Source organism: Adiantum capillus-veneris, chromosome 8, assembly GCF_014529385.1.
Source record: "Adiantum capillus-veneris isolate H3 chromosome 8, ASM1452938v2, whole genome shotgun sequence".
Taxonomy (NCBI): domain Eukaryota; kingdom Viridiplantae; phylum Streptophyta; class Polypodiopsida; order Polypodiales; family Pteridaceae; genus Adiantum; species Adiantum capillus-veneris.
The window spans coordinates 87,982,937-88,000,895 of NC_140938.1; the positions used below are offsets into that span (position 1 = coordinate 87,982,937).

Sequence of the window (17,959 nt, forward strand, 5' to 3'; positions counted from 1 at the left end):
CGCCATTGAAACATACAAGCATAACATGCTCAATGCATGCACAAGAAGATTTAGAAATTTTCCCATGTAGGAAAACTAAGTCTTTTTCAGTGTTTTTCGTAGAATGCATAACATCATGAGCTTCTGTGAGGGAGGCACCGCATACCTATCTAGGTATGCGGTGCCTCCCTCACAGAAGCTCATGATGTTCACGTAAGTCACAATGTGAGAATCATTGTGAGAATTTGTCCAAAACTTCTTGTGATATGACACACTGCATAATGTACACATAGGCACATACACAATCCCTATTCATGCAAACCATGCAAATGAATGGTCACATAAGATTATGCATTGGCATGTGTACATGAAGAAGTTCAATGTATATGAATTATGTAAAAATGAAACTAGCTACCAATCAAGTAAAATCCTCAAAGAACTCACAACACAAGTTACTTTCCTTAGGACTCACAAAACAGATTATTTTCGTTGGGAGCATACATTGGAAGGAAAAAAATCTTGAGCTGCCCCATAGAGAGCCATAAGCTTGAACAGCCTTCGCATAATAGTTTTGTTAAGAGTTTTCAAGCCAAGATCATGTGTGCAACAATTTAGATGTTGCATCTCTTAATGATTGGCTTCATGTTGCAATTCTCATAGACAAACTTCTTAGGGAACTTGGAGAAGAGTGCACCTACTTTAGCAACTTTGGAGTTCCACCATCCTCGGTAGCCTCCATTGTTGTCGGTTTCTTCTTCCTCTTCTACCAACTTCACGATTTGATGCTTTCCCCCTTTGCATAGCGCGAGAGAGAGAGAGAGAGAGAGAGAGAGAGAGAGAGAGAGAGAGAGAGAGAGAGAGAGGGGAACAGTCCCAAGAGAGCCAACAAGCTGTGAACTCAAGACTCTGAAGAGAGAGAGAGAGAGAGAGAGAGAGAGAGAGAGAGAGAGAGAGAGAGCATGTGCACGTGCACGCATTGGTTTTGGGCAAGGCAAATGGAACTTTTAGCATCTTGCCTCGTGTCTGCAGAAACTAATTATAGCCTGAGCAACGTCAGCTTCCATCATATGCCCTTTTCAAAAAACAACAGTAAAAGCAGCAAATGACATGCAATTTTGCATTTGTCACCTGACCAACACAACTACTGGCAGATAGAGGGACCCAGAAAGGCTTTGATCTTGCCAAAGCTGACGAGCGATTGTGGAAAAGAGAGAGAAACTGAAAGGAGGCAGATGGAAAAATACCATGAAATATGGAGACATACCATGAACCATGAGTAAGAAATTGAACATATTTATGTAGCTAGCCCTGAATTATTGCCTTTAAAAATGCAAGCAAATACTTTCTAAATCTTCCCAAAACCTTGATAAGACTAATGCAAGCACTCAAATGCTTGACAAGGTTTTTGACATTAAATTTCTTGTGTTTTTCTTCCATCCTGATAGCATTTACGAGCAATTCCTTAACATTCAATCCAACTCCCCACTTATCCATTCATACCAATTTGCTATTTCCACTATTTCAAGAAAGCATACAAATTACAAAAGACCATATCAACTAGTGCAAGCGGCACGATGTAATGTGATCACAACGATATTATACATCTCTTGCAAAAATGACTTTTGACCTCTTTATTAGTAGATCACAAACGCATGGGCACAACCATAGAATGCTTCATGAATCAAAAATACACCAAACCACAACACCAGTAAAGGGACCTTGCTGAGCTGCCACAAAAAAAAAGACCGAACCCAGAAGAGTGCCAGTACATACATATGTCCGCTAGCTTTTGGTCTTCGAATGTTTCACGAGCCAATCAATGACCGCATCAATGTTTGTTGAATTTTTGCAAGAGATCATGTAGCAGCATACCTCTCTGTCAGTAAGAGAGGACAGACTCCTGCCACAAGAAAATGCGAAATCTATTAATAAACCCAATGGAAGCTCAACTTCACACACAAATGAAAGTGCAACTTACAAACTCATGAGTCTCTATCATGCTCATGGGCCTTTAAAATCAAGGGAAAATTACCGCCATACTACTGTATTTTATGGGCATTCCAAAAATACCCATTGAATTTTAGGAACTTCCAAAATACCCTTGTACCAAGTTTCCATGGATTGATCCAGTTCTCACATATCTGCTCTTTTTTATATGAAAAATCTATCTTTAAATGCCTTACATAAAAACTTCTACCAACCAGCTCACAATTCGAAATGATTTCATCTGATCAATCCAGTTTCCATGGATTGATCCACTTTTCACATATCTACTCGTTTTTATATGACAAATCTATCTTTAATTGCCTTACATTAAAACTTCTACCAACCAGCTCACAATTAGCGTAATTATTGTCTGCGAGTAAAGGATTTCATCTGATGAACCCACAAGACCATAAGAGATCCTAGTTCCATAGGAGATCCTAGTTCTGTACACTTCTATTGAAGGAGAGCCAACCCTCCTATTAAAATTTGCCAAACATGATGGCTCTAAAGATGTTTCCAATGGCTATTTTGGGAACATTGGTACGTTTTGCCGAATTTTTGACAATATTTGCCAATGTGAGGGAAATTTTGGAAATTTCTGAGACTAACGGGGTATATCGGTAATTTCCACAAATTTCAAGGGCATTTCGGTAATTTTTACTAAAATCAATATAGCCAATGGTTAAAATCCATAATAAAGACTAAATACTACAACATTTCCACTCATAACATCAGTGCTCAACAGTGCGTGTAGAAATAAATGTACAACACACACACACAAACACATACACACACTATACATATCATAGCCCCAAAAAATTCAAGACAGTTGGACTAAGCACAACAAATAAAAAAATTCAAGACAGTTGGACTAAGCACAACAAATAAGCCGAGAGTCTTACATTTGGTCAATTAGGGCCTGCTTCGATAATGCTTCTGGCTGTTTATCGATCTTGTTTCCCAATACAAGAAGGGGAATACCATTCAAAGAGGGCTTGCTCAACAAATCATGAAGTTCACTTTTTGAGATTGGTATGCTTTCCCTATCTGCTGCATCAACAACATATCTGTAGCACAGACAACCAGCTATTTTGAGAACCAGGTTAACATTCTACAAGAACCACGCAGGTATGAGAGCAAACGCTGTACTTACACAATTGCTGAAACACCCCGACAGTAGCGCTCCCACATGCTACGGAAGCGTGGCTGCCCTCCAAGGTCCCATAACTTGATGGTTACATTCCCTCTAGTGACTTTGCGCATGTTAAAACCAACCTGCACGGCACAATTGTTTAAGCATGGTGCTTAATCAATGGGGGCAAAGCTTTATCCAAAGTGAGGATTGGATTAGGCAAATTGTCTCAATCGGACCCCACATTTCAGCTGCTGGAGCTTATTTCACCAAAAGAAAACACCACATACTAAGAGGGCCTTTAGCTTGAAATTATAATTTAGTGCTCCTACTCAATACTCGAGCCTAAATGCTCACTATCATTAGGCAGAAGCTATATGTTAAAGGTTTGAAATGCATCTTACAGTTGGTATCATATCTTCGCTGTAGCCGCCAGTCTGCAAGCCAAAAGTAGAAGAAACTTATAGACCAGTACAATATAAACAGTTGACATGATAAGAGATCAAGAATATCTTTACCGCAATCACATTTACAAGAGAAGTCTTTCCAGCACTTTGCAAACCAATTAATGAAAGTTCCATTTCTTGCTTGAAGAACAGACTGCAAAACAGTTAAATCTCTCTCTCTCTCTCTCTCTCTCTCTCTCTCTCTCTCTCTCTCTCTCTCTCTCTCTCTCTCTCTCTCAGATCGTGTGACGGCCCAAGATGAGGAGATTGCGTTACTCAAGGAGCTTGCAAAGGTGCCGTCACGAAACACACTCGAAGAGGGAGAACTCCAACCCTCAGTAATTGAAGAACTGAACACGATTAAAGAGCAAGTGCATGCCATCAAAGAGGGGGAGGAGCAACACAAAGAAATGACGACTTCTTGGGTGGATATTATTACAAAGACTCAATAGAAAGCGGATGAGGCCGAGAAGTGGATCGAAGTTGCCAAGAAAGGAAAAGGCAAGGAAACAACCCCCACACCCACCATTATTAACTTGACACTAGAAGAGGAGCAAAAGAGACGAGTGTGTGCTTACATGTGAGAATTTGTGGCCTCAAAGACAAAGATAATGTGGATGAAGAGGTAAAAGAACTCATGACTATGATGGGCCGACGCATACGAGAGCTTGGAGAGTGGGCAATAAGAAAAATGGAAGCAATGTGGAAACTGTCAAAGGTGGCAATGACAGATGCAATGAAGACGAGAACTGGCTCGCGATCCGGTGGGTACCTCAACTCCGATCTAGAACACCTACAATGCCAAACACATGAACAAGGCACACTTGTGGAGAAAAAAGATCACTGAGGTAGAAAGAGACAGGACATCTGAGAGAGAGAGAGAGAGAGAGAGAGAGAGAGAGAGAGAGAGAGAGAGAGATGGGAAAGGCTCTCCATGCTGGTAACCCCAAAGCCTGCACACACTGCTCTCCCAAGCACTCCTGCCCTCACCTATATACTCACAAGGACCAGGTCGGCCAGCCAACCAACCCTCACGACCAAGTAATAGATGGGGAAAATAGGAAAAATAGGGCGGAAAGGCAACAGATGCCCAGGGAAAAATACCGGTAAGGATGGGAAAATACTCCCACCTTGCAAGAGCCTAATGGCCATGGAACTGAGCCAAAACCCAAGGCTAAACATGGCTAGACACAACCCGACATGAGAAACCTACCTCACACTAGCTGGGCACAGCCACAAAACAGCCCTCACCCCCTAGCACCTATCCCTGGAAGAAATTGGGACCGACCGGACGAATCCGGAGAGATGCTTGAACTTTAATACCCCCTCTCAGATCCTGAAAAGGAAGTCCGACCAAGAAGCTAGAGGGAGCAATATGCAACTGTAAAGAGAGGGTTTCGTGGACAAGGATATTTGCTACTGAACTCCGAGATTGAATAATATGAGCCCATCATACCATCCAACCACTACCCCCAAAGACGTTCAGGAAGTATAATGTTGCCCCGCTGAAAGTAAATCCAACTCCATCAAGCATCTCCTCAAGCCAACCGACTCACAAGTCGCACAACCAGCATCTGGTACTAACCGCTCCAAGAGTATGCATCAAAACTGAGGGCAAGGGCATGAACAACGGGTATCCGGATCATTTCCCAACTCGAAAGTGCTCCACCCTCGAGGAAAGAGTCGGAAATCTGTACCTCCGACAATATACCACATGCCAGAAACTCCAAGCTGCTACGGAAGTCCAAGGAAAGGGACAACCGAGGCTACTAAGGAACTATAGGTCTAATGACAGGAAGGGGACAACCGAGGCTACTAAGGAACTATAGGTCTAATGACAAAGAACCCATAAACTGCACCAACCATCATATACAATGATGAACTGCAACTGTATTTGAAGAAACTTCATTGGAACTGAGAGTGAAATTGCAACTAATCTTCAACCGTCTCGAACACCACCCGATAGAATATCACCCCTCTCAAAGTAAATTGGGAATAAACATCCAGCGGTAAGAAACACACATCAATACTGGGACTGCAGCTAACACGGCAAGATCGTGAGACCTTGCACCCAAGCTCTGCAAGAGAAGAACAAGGTGCTATAGAAAGCCACCAAATAGACTGTCAATCATGTCCACTGCACAAGGAACCACAAGAACTATATGTAAGTAGTGTGCACACACTGACTCCCAAGCTGGCTCCACATCCCCCTCTGAAGGGAGAAGACCCAAACCATGGATAACTATCATAACTCTCCAACAGTCTCTGCCAATGTAATTAGATCACCTGGGGTAGGTGAATCCGAGAGGAAAATGATATACCAGTGGAACCTGGAACCAAATCTGGGAGAACCAAGAAGACTAGCTCCCCTCTGTGAAGAAATGCTCGAGCTAACTGCAACCGGTTCCTAGTCCGGAAAGGACCACTATCCACCTATATGGAAGAACATGCCGGTCTAAGGATAAGGGAAGTAGGTGTGTCCTAAATGGTACTCTCTCCAAGGATCAATCTAAAAGAGACGGCATAGGAAATACTGCTCGGATGCACTGGGAAGAGCAACTGTCACACCACAAATCCGACGACGAGGCAACCATCGAAATGGCTAAATAAGAACATCCTCCAAGATACTAACTACACCGTGGGCTCAAGCACACCATCCAAAGCCGCAAGAAATGGGTAAGGAAACAAAGGACTGAACGACATCGTGCATGGTACTTCGCGAATGAAGCACCGGAAGTCAACTGAAGATGTTAACCTGGAAGCCCCCTCTGAAAGAGAAAGTATGCTCTGAGTTAACAACTGACTCAACCTACATCGGAACACAGCAAACATTGTCACTTAAAGCTCCAAAGCTAAAGCTAAGAACTCCCCCAAAGATAGGAAGTCCCCCTCCCCAATCCTAGGAAAAGAAAATAAGTACCAGCAAAAAGAAATCTGAGACAACTTGGAGTAAAACTGCTTCCTCTGGTGAAGAAAATGGATCAATTTGATGGTAAAGATGTAGCAAAGTATCTTTGTGGGTATGTGAAGGACTGAATAGCAAGACCTAAATCTCATGGAACTCTAGATTCAAAGAGAATCACACCATCAGTAAACTCAAAGTGGGCACGATGGCATTTGGACTGTCATTGACAGACTTAGCAAGCAAGCTCACTTCATTCCAGTAAAGAAAGCATTCGAGCCTGATCATCTAGCGAGATTGTTCATTGCTCAGATATTTCGGTTATATGGCATGCATGAGATCATAGTCTCCGACAGAGATCCCCAATTCACGAGTTTGTTTTGGAGGGCTGGCATGCAATTGCAGTTCTCGTCATCATTCCACCCGTAGACAAATGGGCAATCTAAGATAGCCAATTTAGTGGTTTTGGATTTATTGAAGTCTTATATCTCAGATTAGAAGACTCAATGGGAAAAATACTTGCCTTTGGTGGAATTTGCCTATAATAACACGGTTCACTCCTCGACGGGGCAGGCGTCATTTGAGGTAATCGAAGGTGTTTTTTTGTTTTCCCCAAAGAGATCCTTCCATTAGTTATAAAAAGAAAACTGCCCCCGGCTACAAACACTCCATGATACAGTACAAGAGGCTAGATAGAAGAGGAGACTCTCCCCTAACTATCGGAATGTACAACAAAAAATGGGGCGATAATGCCACTGAGGAGTGCCTGCTCTACGGGAGTAAAAGAGGCCACCCCCCCAAGTCGCATGGAAGGCTAGGCGCCGCTGCTCCGCGCAATCCGAGGAGGGTGTGAATCAGCTCTATCCATATCGCTCGAAATGTCTCCGCCGGAGGCTCCGTCCGTCCATCTATAGCTCTACTGCACCTGGCTCGCCGTACGAACCAGATAGTGAGGCTGCTGAGAAGCTCCCAACGAGGCTCTCTGGCCTCCATCCAAGGTGAATCTGTGAAGTCCGGTGCAGTAAACTGCCTGGGCTGCCCTCAAACAAAATGAATAGCCACAATGTTGGGAGACGCCTCATATCCCAAGGGCCGGCCCAGAGGATGTTGACCAGGCTGTGGCTCCCCATGTGTAAACACCCTCCGGCGTAAGCAAGGCCAGGAGATGAAGAATCCGAAGCCAAATCTACTGCGCATGAGGGCAATCCCATAAGCAGTGTCTCTGTGTCTCTAGCTGATGCCCACATCTGCTGCAAGTATGGGGGAAGCCACTATAAACCAGCCAAGTGCCCACTGCTACCCCTGGATGGGCAGCCAGACACTGAAACGTGGAGATCCATCCGACGGGCCTGACGTGATGCCTAAAGTCTCGCCCAGAAATCCTCTAGGAAGGCCTGTGAGAGGCCCTGTTGTCTCCAATGCTCTGCTGCAGCTGGGATGGCTGCCCGCCGTGACGTCAAAATGTATCTCCCCAGTCGTACTGTGTACTGAAAGAAGGAGATGTCAGGAGCACCTGGTGAAGCGAAAGAGTCCTCCCACATCCACTCGCCTGGGTCCCACTGAAGTCGTGCCAGCGGTCGAGAGCCATAGACCCATAATCGCCAAGTCGTGTCAAGCTCTCCTGGATCCGGGTCTATGTGCCACTTCCGTGAAGCAGCACCCACAACTCTGATCCTCTGAAACGTACATCCCTCAATCAATGGAGACTCCTCCTCCACTCTCTGCAGCCTCCCCTCATCCCCTACCTCAAAGAAGAGACAAATCCCCTCCTCGGTAGATGCTCTGACTGCAATCAAAATCTCTAGCTGCATAAAAGCCCCCATCCATCGAGGGGCCATCGGCTCAAATGGCTCCTCCCACTGTGCTCTAAGGGCTGTCTGAATCTCCTCTCTCATAGTCTGTCCGCCCCGAAAGTGGCTCAGCCTCTCCATCTGTATCTCCTTTGGAAGTCTGCAGAAAGCCTGCCAATCCCCAAAGCTGTATGCAGGGCCATCAGCCATGGGTCCCCATGCTAGTCTCGTCCTAGATCCCAACATATGTCCCTGTTCTGTGCGCACAGAGGGACTCCATATCAAAGGCTGCCGCCCTCTCCCCTCTAAACAAGAGTGTTGTCGCTGCTGTAGGCCAAGGCAAAGCAACTCCCAAGCCAGTAATATGCTCAAAGCAAAACGATCCTCCCAGCCTCTGCTCAGGCCTGTCCTCCTCATCTCAGTGAAGATCCATCTGGTCTCTAGTGCCCAAATACCTCCTGCTAGGGGAGCTTGGGCCTGAATCCGCCTAAGTAAGAACTCCTTCCACGGCTTGGCACCAGGAAGAAGCCCTCGCACAATGAGCTTCCCTAGCAGTGCTCTGCTCTGATCTGTGGGATCAATGATGCCAAGACCCCCCTTTGCCAGGGGTAAAGTGATGACCGACCAAGCTACTTTGGCCCGGGCAGACTGACCGTCTCGCCCTGACCAAGGGAAGTTCCTGATTAGCCTTTGAATCTGTTTGATACAAGAACTAGAGAATATCCAACATGAAGTGATGTACCACATCGTAGCCAGCAAAACGTGGTTGGTCACCACCACCCTCCCTGCTAGAGATAATCTCGTTGAGCTCCAATATAGAATCTTCTTCCGTATGCACAGAAGAAGTGGAGCAATCTACTGCTCGGGAGATAAGTCCAATCCAACTTGACAACCCAGGTACCGTACTGCAGTGCCAGGGGGTATCCAACGAAATCCGGGGTCCGGGCTCCACTCGGGAGTGGGAGACTCACTGACCCAAAAAGCAACTGTCTTGCGCCAATTAATGAGGGCACCCGAAGCCACACAAAAGACATCCAAGTCCTGCTCCGCTCTCTACAGATTGGCCTCCTGGCCATGCAAATAAAGTCCTGTATCATCAGCAAACTCTGAGTCCAGCAAATCCTCATCCCAAATAGGTAACTGCAGCCCATGTAATCCAACCTCCTCTGCAGTCAAATACATACTCATGGACTCAGCGAAAAACAAGAAGAGGAAGGGGGCAAGGGGGCAGCCCTGCCTAACTGAGCGAGTCAGCTCAAAACTTGGCCCTCGGCCGCCTGCCATCAGCACCTGACTCTGAGCAGTGGAGTATAGAGCTGCAATCCCTCGAATCCAGCCAGGCTCAAAACCCATACGCAACATAGTGCCCTCTAGAAAGCTCCAGTCCACTCTGTCATAGGCCTTCTCAAAGTCCAGAAGAAGAAGAACCAAATCCTCACTAAGCAAGCGAGCTAGTGCAGTAGCCTCCCAAAATATAAAAATGTTGTCAAGGATACTACGTTCCCCTTGACAAAGCCAGTCAGGGTATCAGGGATCAACTCGCCTAGGAGGGGCTGGATCCTCAAACTCAAAGTCTTCGTTGAGACTTTATATATAGTGTTAGAGGATCGTGATAGGCCTCCACTGCCGAATGTCATCAGATACTCCCTCCCCTTTGGGGAAAAGAAAAATCAGCCCCTCCGAGAAACGCTGCGGCATCACCCCCGTGTCTAAAATATGCTGAAAGCCTCTGCGTAGGCCTGGTCCCAAGATACCCCAGTGCCGCCTATAAAATGCAGGTGTCAAACCATCCTCTCCTGGGCAGCTTCTACGTGGGAGTATCCTCAAAGCCTCAATAAGCTCATCCTCAGACAATGGCTGTGCCAATGCATGCCGCATGCGATCTGTGACTCTCCTCTAGATATGAGCCCAAACAAGCTATCTACACCTATCTCTCTCCTCAGATGGAGGTGTAGAACTGAGTAAATCTCTGTAGAAATGGGTAGCAATCCCTCTCAGCTCCTCAGGCTCAGTCGCTAGGGATCCATCCTGACGTCTCAGCTGTCTAACCCCTGTCCGTGCATGGCGGGGTCCAGTAATCTCAAAAAACTCTCCAGAGACTCAGTCCCCAAGCTGTGTGCACTGTGAGGCCTGGCGGTGGTAATAGAACTCATGTCTCTACTCCTCGATCTCGCTAACCTCATGTCTGGCCTGCCGCAACTGATCCTCTAGACATGTGCACTCAGGCTGCTGCTCCTGTAGTCTCTGAATGGCTGCTAGGCTGCGCCTGAGTCTCCTCTCTCTCTCGCCAGCCTCTCGAAATCTAGTCAAAGCTGTCTCATGTAAAAAAGTGCTGAGGACCGCAATCCCCTAGGCACACTGCTCTGCTGCATCCACATCTGAGTTTTGGCTAGACTGCTAGATACGCTCTATCTCATCAACAAGGCTCGGGTCCATGAGCACTCTCTCTGGAATCCGTAGTTGCATGCTAGGTGCTCGTCGCTGCTCCTCAAAAGTGAGAATCACCGGGGCATGATCCGAAAATGCAGTGCCAACCAGGATCCCTATGGTCCCACCCATCTCCCCAACAAAGTCGCCTACATAGAATCAATCAATCCTAGCCAGGTTAGTTTCTCCCTGTCTCGACGGTCCGACCGAGAGAAACTCAGACTGTCTGGAGATCGTACAAAAGCCTCATGCTGCCATACATCCGAGATCCGCAAAGTCAAACACAATCTCTCCCATGCTGCTAGCTCATGCCCATGCACTGTCACATGACTGCCCCCAATCCTATCTGCCGGATCCTCTAGCATGTTGAAGTCCCCTCCAACACACCAATAGTCCACCTCAGGTACTGCATCCATAATCTGTGCCCAGAAATCTGCTCTAGCACTCGCCTGATTAGGTGCATATACATTGAGAAATCCCACGAGCTCCCCATGTATCCTCAATGTCATAAACTGGGCTCTGCCCGGCACAATCACCCCTGTCCACAATGGCCTGCCGCCAAGCATCCGCAATAAACATACATACCCCTCCCTGCCCACTCATGGGTCCAAAACCTGCTGACTAAAATGGCTCACACCGGCATGGCAAAACTGAGCCAAATCTGCGAATCCGGCTCTCACTCAGATGGTGCTCCTGTAGCATCAAGACATCAATGGAACCCCCTACCAAGCATCGCTGAATCTCCTGACGAAGCCTATGATACTGGGAGCCTCCAAGACCCTGCACATTCCACGAATTGATCCTCATGGTCTGCCATATATGAAGTAGCTGCATTCAGCGAGCCTTCGCAATCGGCTTGGAGGGAGAATAATCTCCATCCGAGCCTGCCTCCACGATCTCATCCTCATGAATGCATACATAGAGTGGAGGCCTCGCGAGGTTCGCTACAAAGCGAATCCCCAAATGTCTGACCCCGTGAGCATCAGTCCTGCCTGTAACTGTGTAATGGGCGAGCTCCCAAAAACGCGCAAGCATATCTGTCACATCCAGGTCTCCCAAGTGATGAGAGAACTCTATAGCCTGTATGTGCAAGCACTCTGATGCCAAGTCCATGGACCACTCTCTGTCACTCGCTCCACACAACGGGAAGGAGAAGGCTACTGAGGAATCCAGTGCCTCCTCTCCCCGCGCTGGGAGGATAACCACGTGACCCGCACAGGTGCCGGCTCATGTGTCTCCTCACTACCAAACAAGCGCGTGAAAAAGTACTCAAACGATGCAGTCCTGTGGCGCGAATCAAAGCTGATTAGCCGACTCCGTATCGCTGACATGCGTGAAGCTCTAATCGGCATCGTAGCTCTCTCCACTGGCCCACGAGCAAAATCGCTACTCAATGAGAGTCGCACTGCTGGAGAGTGCCAAGTAAGTGGTGGCTCCTCTGTAGAAAGCAAAGACGAAGGCGAGGAAATGGCAGCGGGGGCGAGGTGCGGAGAGAAAGCAGCTGGTGCTGCAATGGGAGGTGGAGAGGCGGGAGGAGGCGAAGGCGAGGACTGCAAAGGCGGGCCGCTATCTCCACGAGGGGGAGATAAAACAGGCTGCTCATGCACTGTGGGCATGATGGGCGGGGCAGAGGGCGGTGGAGGAGGGGGTGGAGGGGTGGGGAGAGGTGCTGCCATCTCCTGGTCAATAGGCTGCTCTCCTGAGCTGTCTGTCTGTAAAACCTCAAACCGGTTCTGCACCGGCACCCACTGCTGCTGCTGACCCTGCCGCTGGATTGGCTGCTCAGGCTGGCACCCTCGATGCCGTCCCTGCACCTGCTGCCACTCTGATGTAGCAACAGGTGGGGGAGGTCTCTCTGCAGCCGACTGAGATGTGGCTCCAGTCGCTGGCTGTGTCGTCGAAGCTCCAGCCGCCGGAGGCTGTGTCTGTGTCTGTGTCGGTGGTGGAGCTCGGGGTCTCCGACGAGGAGAGGCCTTGGCCAAGTGGCCAACCTGTCAACAGATAAAGCACTGCTTCGGGAGCCCCGAATACTCTACTCGCTGATCAAACCATCCCCCGCCAACCTTAGGTAGCTGAACTACCTTTGGCAAGCAAAAGAGACATCTGGTACTAGAACTCTGACTGAAGGCATACCAGATGCTCTGGCAACAACTGACGCTAATGTACATGCTGTCTCCAGGACCGACCCCACTAGAGAGCCAATCTGGGAAACTAGGGGCAAGTACTCCCGAGGCTCGGGAAGCACACTGTCACTGGGAAAAGACGCTCAGACCTCTCTGCCGCCACTGCTGGATCAAACCCGTGATGCCACTGACGAAAGAAGGCTCGAGCTCCGTATATCCAAGCGGCTCATCCCAATGACCTGTGAGACACTCTGTGCTGTCTCAAACTCGATCTGATAGTGTCCGCGTCCCAGTAGCTGGATATCCTGAATCTTACCCACATCTGCAAGCAAGCGGGCCTGTAGTAAGTCTCGAAGCTCACCACGACTGGGACGGGTGCCAACAATGCGGCAGATCGTAGAGGTGGCCTAGAGCCTCTCTACCTCTGCTACTAAGCTCGCTTCCTCTTCTGGCAAAAGAGAGCCTGATGGGGGTGTCCTCGGGGGCGGTCGAGGGGGCTGCATGTGAGTCCCTCTGAGGCAGCGGGAGGAGCCTCCATCAGAGTCTGAAGCCAGAATGAAGGCGGAAAGACGTCGATGAAGAGGAAAGGGGTTGTCGAAGTCACGCTGCTGCTGATTCTCTAACACTCTCTCTCTCTACCTTAAGGAACACTCTCACAAACTCACTCTCTAACAAAACTCACCTCCCTCTCTCTCTCTCTCTCTCTCTCTCTCTCTCTCTCTCTCTCTCTCTCTCTGTGTGTGTGCGCGCAGTAGGCAGGGGTTGTGTACCTGCTCGTCACAGCAGCAGTAGGGGCAGCACCTGGCGAAGGGGGGGAAGGGGGGGGGACATGATGGCGTTCAGCAGCAGGTAATCGAAGGTGTTAAGAAGGTCCCTCCCTTTTTAAGCACCAAAGACAAGATTTTGGAAGCCAATCAGTATACAAGGGACTTAGACACTACTTTTGCCAAGGTTCGCGAGGCTCTAGACTCTAGAGAAGTCTCAAGCACGGCACAAGAAGGTAGCAAATCGACATCAACGCGACTTGAAGTTGAAGGAAGTTAATTGGGTGCTCTTACATTTTGAGAAGGCATGCCTAAGGAAACGAAAGGGAAAGGAGCAGATTTTTCCAAAGCTTAGCATGAGGTATTATGGCCCTTTCCAATAAATAATGTATCCTTCAAACTCAAGTTGCCAGATACTTGGAAGATTCACAATGAATTTCATGTGAGTCTATTGAAACCCTTTAAGGGTGAGCTGCCAGCTGATGGGGAGCTTGATGAGCAACCCGAAGTGGAAGAGAGCAAGGAGATACTCGTTCCCAAACAGATTCTAGCACATAAGGAAAAAAAGTGAAAGGTAAAGTGATTTGGCGGTTCTTAGTGAAATTTAAGAACTATCAGGCATTGGATGCGAAGTGGATGGAGGAGGACATAGCAGATACTCCTCAGATTTTGGAACTTTACCTTGAGGCTTTTGGATTAGCTGCGTCTAGTCCAAAAGATCCCGCGGATCAGAAGGATTGAGTCTGGTGCAGACGGGACTGCACAAGAGGAGAGTCACTCCGCTCCTTTGTCACAGATTACTTGGATGGAATAGAGGCACTGATTTCCCTTTGGATTTCAGGGATACTGTTGTGCTAATAGTATTCTGCTGTATGACATCATGAATATTGAAATGGGAATTCCCGAACTTGAACCTGATTGATGTGTACTCTCTAATGTGATTTGTTTTGAGTGTAGGAATGAAAGACGAATTGACTGCATCATTTCGGTCTTGAGAATCTATAGACATGATCGCAATAAGAATTAGCTAATCCGACATCAGTGAGGTCCGGGATGGATCTAGATGCAATTGCTAAATACGTTGCCAGGAATCATGGTCTTAGATCTCGAATCCATTTTTATGTGATTGATTTGATATGAATGTGCACTGACTGGGTTGTCTTTGTGCAAGTGCTAAATTTGTGTTGGTCTAGTACGTCGCTACTTAAGAGTCAGTATCTACTAAACTGGTTTATGGCCTCTGTCTGTTTTGCAGGCGTAATCGAGGGCGATTACCATTCTTTCAAGAGGGGGGTGAGTCACAAACTGATGACGTGGCATGCCTAAACGGACAAAGTGCTATTGATGAAGTTGTTCCAACCTATAGGCACCTTGCAGACGGGGCCCCAAAGAAAGAAGCTGACGGATTGCTGTACGGATTCCGGAGATTCGTACTGCTGACGTGACCGACTGTGCGGATTTCCGTAAAACGCGTTGGGTTGCTAACGTGGCAGTCCGTACGGTTTTCTGTAATTTGCGTTGGCAGCCAGCTTTTGGGAAGCCATGTGCTTTTGAGTTTGAAGCTTTTGTGTAACTACTTTTCCATGGCCAAAGGGCCTTTAAATAAGACCCCTGGGTTCTCTCTAGCTCATTCAGTGCTAACGAGCTGGTGAGCAAAGGAGACCCACGGGCAACTGTACTTGCTAAATTATTAATATAAAAAGAAATACCAAAAGGGGCGCCAGTCTTTGGGGCCAATCTCTCTTGGCACGGAACTACGCCGGGCCGTATCAACTCGAATTGAATTGTGATTTAAATTGTGAAGTGTTTGAAGTGATTCTCTCTCTCGTGTCGCGACAGATTCCAGACTTGGGGTGTCCAAGTTTGTTACAGTTTCCTTGAGGGCACTATGCACCAAATGGGTTTTTCAGATGCATCAATTAGAGCGACGTCAACTCTCTACAAGTGTGCGCACAGTTAGGTGTTGCTGGTAGGGGGGAAGAGGGGAACATGTCACAAATTGGTGACGTGTCAAGCCACTGAAGAACGGAGCCACTGTGCTAATCACCGGTCGAGGGGCCTAAACCCTAAGAAGAACAAGCAATAGCAGAAGAAAGTCCTACCAACTTATGGGATCCCGTCCCATGGGGCCCAAGTGACATAAAGGCATAAAAATAAAGCAGGACCCACACACACACGCGCGTGGACTAATGACGTGGCAGCTGTACGGACAGCCCTAAAATTGCACTAACATGTTGACCCAGCCGCCTATACGGATTTCTGCGATTTGCGTTGTTGACGTGGCAGTTGTACAGATTTCCGTAAATCACACTGGCAGCTTTTGGGCATTGCTTTTTGACCAGATGCTTTTGAGTTTAAAGGCTTTTCATGTAAACTGCTTTTGGGGCCTAGGGCCTTTATATATGAGGCCATGGGCTCATTCTCTGGCACACTTTTGGGAGAAGGTGCATAGCGTGGAGTATCGGCTTGTACTGTGTTGATGCAACTTAAAGAAATACCGAAAGGGGCGCCAAGGTTTGGGGCCTCTCTAGGGTGGAATTCCGCCACTCCGTGTCACGTGTCGTCTCTCTCTCTCTCTCTCTCTCTCTCTCTCTCTCTCTCTCTCTCTCAGTTCAATTGTTATTGAAGTGTCAAAAGTCTGCTCAGTCTGTTCTTTTCTTTTGGCACGTGGTGCTCGTCTTGTGACAGTGGTATCAGAGCATCAGTCGTGTGCTTTTCTAAAAGCATACCGGTCCTACCAAAGAGGAGATAGAGCAACATCGCACTTCCAAAGTTCATTGGAAATTTTAGCTTTGGCGTGCTCCGGTCCTGGACCTATTAGGCACTCCCACCCTTACTTCATCGCGCATCAGGTGCGCTCTCGTCTTCGCCGCTCGTGACTTACAAGGCATAAGCCATAAAGATCACTTGCAAGAGAAGGATCCAAGATTTGTTTCAAGCTTATATAAAGGCCATGGGCTCATTCTCTGGCACACTTTTGGGAGAAGGTGCACAGCGTGGAGTATCGGCTTGTACTGTGTTGATGCAACTTTAAGAAATACCGAAAGGGGCGCCAAGGTTTGGGGCCTCTCTAGGGTGGAATTCCGCCACTCCGTGTCACGTGTCGTCTCTCTCTCTCTCTCTCTCTCTCTCTCTCTCTCTCTCTCTCTCTCTCTCTCTCTCAGTTCAATTGTTATTGAAGTGTCAAAAGTCTGCTCAGTCTGTTCTTTTCTTTTGGCACGTGGTGCTCGTCTTGTGACAGTGGTATCAGAGCATCAGTCGTGTGCTTTTCTAAAAGCATACCGGTCCTACCAAAGAGGAGATAGAGCAACATCGCACTTCCAAAGTTCATTGGAAATTTTAGCTTCGGCGTGCTCCGGTCCTGGACCTATTAGGCACTCCCACCCTTACTTCATCGCGCATCAGGTGCGCTCTCGTCTTCGCCGCTCGTGACTTACAAGGCATAAGCCATAAAGATCACTTGCAAGAGAAGGATCCAAGATTTGTTTCAAGCTGCTGTTTTTCTCAAATGCAGTGCCATGCAATAATGGATGTCTATATCTACCAAGCCGCACACTGCAAGGACTTGGCAAGCTTTCAAGAAAAAATTTGCCCGAAGTTGTATGGTTTCTGACATCTTCCTTCAGAGTGCAACTTCTGGCACAGTGGGGTATCCTGAAATGCTTGCCATGAAGACCCTAGCAAATTATAACTTGAAATTTCTCGACATCTCTCAACAGGTGTCTCTTATAATCTTGAAGGTCCAATGTGCTTGCCAGGTCTTGAGACTACCATCACCGCCACAAAGCATTGCTTGTCGAGGCTTGTTTCGACTATTCAAGAGTTTGTGGATCAAGTTGCAGTCGGCTACGAGAACCTAACCCTAATTTTTTATGCAAGTTTTAGGATGGAAAGTCAGTCGACTTTTCGAGCATGACTGATGTCGAGATTGCTTTTTAAGTTTGAATTTTGTCTGAGAATCTGTTTGAGGACTTGTTTGGTGATCTTGTTTGAAATTTGTTTGAAATGGATGGTATCTGTTTTGAACCTGTTTTGGTGCCGATTTGAAATGTTTTGACTCTGGTTTTTAATACTGGTTTCATTAATTGGTGATTTTTACTCCCGGGTGGAGTAGTGAAAAATGTTGTTTTGGTATTGTTTGAACCTCGGAACAACGCAGACGGGATGTCCCGGGAGCGTTTCATTGTATGCTAGGCACACGACAGTGCTTGAGGCGAATGATTCTCGCACAGGCAGTGCTTGAGGTGAATGGCTACTTGCACACGACAGTGCTTGAGTTGAAAATCTCTATAGACATGATCGCAATATAGGATTACAACATCAGTGAGGTCCGGGATGGATCTAGATGCGGTTACTAAATACGTTGTTGGCGACTAGTCATGGTCTGAGATTTGGAATGAATTTCTATGT

At 47.4% G+C, this 17,959-nt stretch overlaps 2 protein-coding genes and 1 pseudogene across 2 annotated transcripts in view; all 3 read right to left on the reverse strand.

Annotated features, from left to right (window-relative positions):
- Nucleotides 1-1,586: 1,586 nt before the first annotated feature.
- LOC147452513 (ADP-ribosylation factor-like protein 8c) overlaps nt 1,587-17,959 on the reverse strand; it is a 35,352-nt gene continuing 18,979 nt past the window's right edge. The window contains exons 2-6 of the mRNA XM_086518168.1: nt 3,616-3,697; nt 3,502-3,534; nt 3,119-3,240; nt 2,868-3,032; nt 1,587-1,879 (exon numbers count right to left, since the gene is read on the reverse strand). Of these exons, the coding sequence (XP_086374294.1) occupies nt 1,762-1,879; nt 2,868-3,032; nt 3,119-3,240; nt 3,502-3,534; nt 3,616-3,697 (520 nt within the window). The 3' untranslated portion in view covers nt 1,587-1,761. The remainder of the gene's footprint in view (nt 1,880-2,867; nt 3,033-3,118; nt 3,241-3,501; nt 3,535-3,615; nt 3,698-17,959) is intronic.
- Nucleotides 3,834-9,048, reverse strand: LOC147452514 (uncharacterized; annotated as a pseudogene).
- Nucleotides 9,289-9,597, reverse strand: LOC147452515 (secreted RxLR effector protein 78-like). The gene has a single exon (XM_086518959.1). The coding sequence runs from the start codon at nt 9,595-9,597 to the stop codon at nt 9,289-9,291; it is 309 nt and encodes a 102-aa protein (XP_086375085.1).

What these genes read in the sequence shown, in the direction of transcription:
- LOC147452515 (XM_086518959.1), bottom strand. Translation starts at nt 9,597, where the DNA reads ATGTTGCGTATGGGTTTTGAGCCTGGCTGGATTCGAGGGATTGCAGCT.